Source organism: Orycteropus afer, unplaced genomic scaffold, assembly GCF_000298275.1.
Source record: "Orycteropus afer afer isolate SDZICR_OR568_19922 unplaced genomic scaffold, OryAfe1.0 scaffold00128, whole genome shotgun sequence".
Lineage (NCBI taxonomy): Eukaryota > Metazoa > Chordata > Mammalia > Tubulidentata > Orycteropodidae > Orycteropus > Orycteropus afer.
The window spans coordinates 784,382-790,916 of NW_006921715.1; the positions used below are offsets into that span (position 1 = coordinate 784,382).

Below are 6,535 nucleotides of genomic sequence, written 5' to 3' on the forward strand. Positions count from 1 at the left end.
ACTGCTTGATCAATGGACATAACTGGTTTACAATTGATATTAATATTTCAAAAGCTACAAATTCACTTAGAATTTCTACCAGTCTGTAGGTTCTTTCACTTTCCAGATACACTATTCAATCATACATGATTAAGGATGATTTTATTTCTTTCTTTCCAAATGTTAAGTCAAAGTGGTAATAGTGAGTATCTTCATCTCGTTCCTGAATTCAGGGGAGAAAGCATGATGTTAAATATCATGCTACTATTTTTCCTTTGTTATTTGTTTGTTGTTATCCTTTATCTGATTAAGGAAATTACTTTTTATTTCTAGTTTCCTCTTAGTTTTTAATCATGAAGAGGCACTAAATTTTACAAAATGATTTTTCTACACTTGTGAGATTGCCATATGTTTTTGGCCTTTATTCTGTTAAATCAACCTTGCTTTCATGGAATAAATCCTTCTTGATAGGATTTTCTTTTTAATATTAGATTTATGTTAGTTAATCTTTTGTTTAGAATTACTGCATCACTGTTCATTAGAAATAATGTTCTGTGATGTTCTTTTCCTATGATATTCTTGTGTGGTTTTTCTTGTAGGGTTATGTTGGTCTCCTTCCTTTCATCTCTGTAAGAGTTTATGTAAGACTGGTATGTTTCTTCCTTAAAGATTAGGAAGAATTCATCAGTAAACCAATCTAGGCCTAGAATTTCCTTTGTGGAAAGGTTTGTAATTATGGATTGAATTTATTTACTGGATATAGAATTCCTCAGATGTTCTATTTCTTCTTTGTGTCACTTTTAGTCAACTGCTGTTTTCAAGGAATTTGTCCATCTCATCTGAGTTGTCAAATTTACTGTGCTAAAGTTGTTCACAATGTTATTTCCCTATGTTTTTATCGTCTGTAGGCTCTGTAGTGATGTGTCCCTTTTCATTCCTGACATTGGCCATTTGTGTTTTCTTGATCACTTGTTGTTGTTGTTAGTTGCCTCTGAGTTGATTGTGACTCACGGTGATCCCACGTGTGCCGAGTAGAATGACTCCACAGGGTTTCAAGTGTGGCTCATGGTGATCCCACGTGCGCTGAGTAGAATGACTCCACAGGGTTTCAAGTGTGACTCATGGTGATCCCACGTGTGCTGAGTAGAATGACTCTATAGGGTTTCAAGGCTATGACCTTTCAGAAGCAGATTGCCTGGCCTGTCTTCGAGGACTCTGGGTGGGTGTTTACTCACCCTGACTACCTTGATCACTCTTACTAAGGGTTTATTCATTTTATTTGATTTTTTTAAAGAACGAGTATTTGGCTTTGTTGTTCTTCTCATTGTAGATCTGCTTTCTATGTTATTGGGTTTTGCTCTTGTTTTTATTTTTTCCTTCCTTCTACTTTTGCTCTATCTAGTTTCTTGAGAGAGAAGTCCTGATCACTGATTTTCAGTCATTCACTTTTCTAATACATGCACTGGTAACTATACATTTCTTTATATCCTCTGCTTTAGCTGCATCCCACAAGTTTTGCTTTGTAGTTGCCAAAGGGGCAGAGAGGCTGCATCTTCTGACCTCTTCTAACCCCACAAGAGGAAGACAGAATCACTACCAGCAGCCCAAGGCCTATTCCTGAGAGGCCAGACATGCTGCCTCCCTCCAGCCCTTTCACCAACCCTGGCACCAGCCATTCTTCCTGCAACACCCACTACCTCTCTACTGGATTTGATAATTCACTGCAGTGGCCACACAGAACTCACAGATTATGGGGTTTATTAGGGAAGCAACAGGCTACAATTCAAGTTCAGAAATGCACTCAGTCTCTCGCAGCCAGCTGTCTCTCTCTCTCAGCAGTGCATCTCTCTCATCTCTCTCTCAGCAAGTGGATGTCTCTCATTAGTGCATTTCTCTCAGCAGCACATCTTTCTCAGTCAGCAGTCAGAGAGACTTCTTCTGCCTCTGGAAGGGCTACTTTTGAGCCTGGCAGAGTGACTACTAAACAATCCCCAAATCAGAAATCTATACACCTGAGAGACAGCGAACTTCCCAGAAGATTGCTTCATGCCGGTGCAACAGAGATACCCCAGGTGGATAACTTCTGCAATCAGGAGCTACTCAGTTGCTCACGGCAAATTCTACCACAGAGTTTACAAAGACTTACAGCTAGAAAAACCATACTATGTAATTTACTACATTGCAGTGGTATTTTCATTCTTGTTCAGTTTAACATATTTTCTGATTTGCATTATGATTTCATTTTGTCCATGACTTCTTTAGTAGTATACTGCTTAATTTCAAACATTTGGAAGCTTCCAGTTATCATTCTGCTACTGATTTCTAGTTTAATTTCTCTGTGGTCAAAGAAATATTCTGTTTGATTTTCATCCTTTTAAATTTGTTAAGACTTGCTTTATGGCCCAGGATATCATCTACTTTGGAAAATGTTCCATGTGTACTTGAGAAGATTGCATATTCTACAGCTATTGGCTATAGTTTCTAGAAATGTAAATTAGGTCAACTAGGTTAATAATCTTATTAAAAATTTCTGTCTTTACTGATTTCTGTCTACTTGCTCATTCAGTTACTTAGCGGCATCATTGAAATTTCCAAATATGCTTTTGGATTTGTCTATTTTTCCTTTTAGATATGTCTATTTTTATGTATTTTTGAACCTATGTTATTATATGTGTACAAATTTAGGATTTCGATTTCCTTTTCAACTGATCCGTTCGTCGTTATAAAGATCCCTCTTTATCGTTAGTGATACTTTTCACATTAAAGTCTACTTTGTCCAATATTAATGGAGTCACACCTGTTTCTTTTGATTACTGTTTGTATGGTTTCTCTTTTTTTATGCTTTTATTTTAAACCTATCTGTCTTCTTATCAGCCTTATTTTAAAAATAGTTCTCCAAGTTTTGGCATGACTGATCTAGATACTTACTGAAGGATAAATCTATTTTTAACTTCTCAAACAGTTTGCATATGTTTTATTTTGGGGAATATAGGAGCAAGGGGGAGTGTCTTTCTTGTTCTTTAAAAGGAAGTCCTTCCCACTGCAAATACTAACATGTTCCAACACTAACATGTTTCTGAGGACTCGGGTAGAAATAGTCAAGAGCCCATTATGAGAAAGAAGCTTGATGTTGGAGGACTACCTTCCAGGTCCCACATAATCAACTTGTTCTAAACCCACAGAGATGACAGGCTGACAAGGCTTTTAAGGTCATCTCTTTCAAACCTCTCCCTGTGAGGGAATGTCCTTCCCATCATTCTTACTGACTGGCTGTGAAGCCTCATGGACTCTCAAAGCAGCCCATCCCAGCTTTATGTCTAACAGAATGAAACGCTGCCTGGGCCCATGCCAGCTTCCCATGGTTGGGACATCGCAGTCCGTTTTGGAGGCCTGAGTCAGGTCGTCTTATGAGGGTTTCTCCTCATTTCTGCTGACCCTTTACTTTTCCAAACATGACGTCCTTTTCTAGAGTCTTTCTTGATGTGTCCAGATATCGTTCCTTCTAAGGAACATCCTGATTGTATTTCTTCTAACACTGTTCATTCTGACAGTCTACAGTATAGTCAATATTCCTTGTCAACACCACATTGTGAAGTCATCAATTCTTCTTCTGTCTTCTTTCTTCATTGTTCAGCTTTCATATGCATACGCAGCTACTGAGAAGACCGTGGCTCAGGTCAGGTGCGGCTTCATCATCAAGTGACAGCTTTGTTTTTTCAGAGGTTCAGGTTAGACCTTAGCTAACGACACTCTGTCTTGTCAGTCTTCTTTCCCATCATTTCACATTCATCTGCTTGTCAAGAGGAGGGTGGCAGTCCAGCAGTGCTGTCCTCAGAGGAGTGCTGGGAGACTGACACAGGCACTAAGGTGCTCCCTAAACATCAGCAGCATCACAGGTGTCATATCCCTTCCTGGGTCACAAAGGCAGTAATTTTTGTCTCTCTTAAAATGTTTGACCTTGTAGTTCACACTGACTGGACGATAAAGCTGTGTAAGTCAATCTTTTCTTCTGACTCCCTAAACATTATTATAGACCTGGTTTCCTGGCATTCTTCCTCTCTAATGCCTTGGTTTACTAAGATTCTCTTCTAGGTTCCTCGCTAATGCTGCCCATCCATTTGGGAGACAGTATCAACCACATCCTAGAAACCTGTCTCTTGAATGTGCGATTCCACGTGGAAGGCTGTGGTGGTAACTTCTCTTTCTGACTCTGGGAAACCTCTAATTAGAACTAACATTCCGAATTGTACAGGAGACCACTGTGGATTGCTGCCAGTCTCCTCCCAAACGAGCCCCAACGTGTGGCTTCCTCTGAAGGAGGCAGTCAGGTGATGAGGCTCCTGCGAATCCAGGTACCCAGCCCTCTGCCTTTTCCCCACACACCATGCTGTCTTCCTAGTGTGCCCTGGAGGGCGACCATGAGGCATTAAAAGCAATCACTTAGGAAACACCTGTGATTCAGGGACTGCATTAGATATTGGACCTTATGACAAAGGTTCTCAACCAGGTCCACCCCCACCCATGGGATCAACTGGAAATTTGTGAGATGTTTTTGGTTGCCATCATAATTGGGGCCAAGGACACTATATATCCTGCAATGTGTGGCCAGTTTTTCTGAAAGGTGGATCTAGAACCAGTGACACAGAAGAACAGGGAGGCAGCTTCTAGAAAGTTTCTAGAAAAACCTCCCTGACATTAAGGGTTGTTAACAAGGGAAAGGTATCAAGTAATTTTAGTCTTCTCAAAATGTCTGACCTTGTAGTCCACACTGACTGGAAAACAGACCTGTGCAAATCAATCATTGTCGGTACAGTGAGTTTAAGTTTAGACAGACACCCATTATCCAGGGTCCTGAAGTGGGGATGTCCCTTTTTGCTACAAGAATCTGAAACTCAATAGGGCTATTCTGGCCAAGCAGCAACCCATTCAATAGGCAACAACACATGTGTAAAAACAGAGCCCCAAGTTTCGGTTCTCTTTTCTAATTGCTAACATGCTGATTCCTGCAGATCTGGCAGCTAATTTGCTGCTGAACTTGGCCAAGGCTTCAGCAACAAAGGCTGTCGAGGAGGCTGTCAGAGGATACTTTTTAAAAACGTTGAAACCATAGAACTGCTAACTTTATGACTAAAAACGTCCCTGCCATCTCCAAGAAGAGAGGGCATCAACAAATTCAACAAGGTCACCGTGGTGAAGCTAGGCAGTCCCTTCTCTGTGTCTCTATTTCAGTCCCAGTCACATCATGCTATGTCATCTTAGTCACATGGGTACGGCTGTGCATGACACAGTTGGGCACAGCTGTTATCGTCTGTGGGACAGGTATTTGCTAGGTACACTCACAAATACTGCGTTACCTGATTTGTCCAGGATGAGCATGTAGGGCGAGAAATGATTCCAAAGTCCCCAAATCACCTTGACATTCCTTCCAAAGTAGGACCTGGGGCTAATGGATCAACCATCTTAACCAGTCACACTGTATCTGGACACATAGGCTTAGCATAAGACTAACGACCTCTGTCCAGTGGGTTCGATTTCTCAAAGCTGCTTCACGACTATTATTTTGTTCCATTCTGACAACCCTGTGCAGTAGGCAGGACATGGCTGTCTCCATGTCACAGATGAGAAAACTGAAGCCCAGAAGTGATATACCTACCAGGCAGTAAAGTCAGAATTGGAACCTGGATCCTCTCACTCCCAATCTTGTTGGTTTCTGACCTCTTTTCACTGCACACGTGTGTGTCACAAGTGTGCACTATAACTGTGACCCACCTGCTGGTCCTGCAGCTTGACTCCCACGACTCTGAAGGTGTTGCTGGCAGTGTTGTGGTAGATGTTGATGCGGCTGAATCCCTGCTGGCCAGGTTTGATTGGTATCCATTTCTTACTGGTGTCATCGTAGACCATCACAGACGCCCGAGCTTGGCAGATGCTCTGTTCGCTGCAGAGCAAGAGAGAATTTAAGCATCAGCTCAGGAACAACGGATGGAAGCCAGCTGTGCCATGTTCTGAAACAGAGGCCAACAGCTACTTGACATAAGGACACATCCTATCTGCCCGAGTTTCCAACCATCTATGGAAGGGCTGCCCTGGGGGTTAGAGAGGAGACTCTGTGCCCGAAATTTCCACAGCCTGGAATGATTCTTTGCCTTCAGGGCACAGGCAATGAGATGAGAGAGGAACTACAGTGAGAACCTGTCAACTGTCTACAATGTTCTAGGTGTTATGTTAAATAAGACACTGCATTAAAGCACTTACGCTTTACAGGTGAGGAAGCATGGATTTATTACCTCCATTCTGCAGAGGAGAAAAGCATGGCTGAGACCTGGAAGAGTTATACATGTTCCCACAGGTGTCCAGTAACTGAATGTGAAAATTTCAACCAGTTCTGTTTGATTCTAAAGGACAGGACATGGATAATATTCTTTGCAATGGCTCAATTTATGGTATTATGATGGGGTAGCATCATATGTTCACTGCCCAGCTCTCACATGCATACGAGGCGACTGAAAAACAACGGCTTGGATCAGGCACACCATAGTCCTCAAAGTGACATCTT

The 6,535-nt window shown here is 41.7% G+C and overlaps 1 protein-coding gene across 1 annotated transcript in view; it reads right to left on the reverse strand.

Annotated features, from left to right (window-relative positions):
- EVL (Enah/Vasp-like) overlaps nt 1–5,922 on the reverse strand; it is a 68,425-nt gene extending 62,503 nt beyond the window's left edge. The window contains exon 1 of the mRNA XM_007944560.2: nt 5,749–5,922. Within this exon, the coding sequence (XP_007942751.1) occupies nt 5,749–5,883 (135 nt within the window). The 5' untranslated portion in view covers nt 5,884–5,922. The remainder of the gene's footprint in view (nt 1–5,748) is intronic.
- Nucleotides 5,923–6,535: the final 613 nt, after the last annotated feature.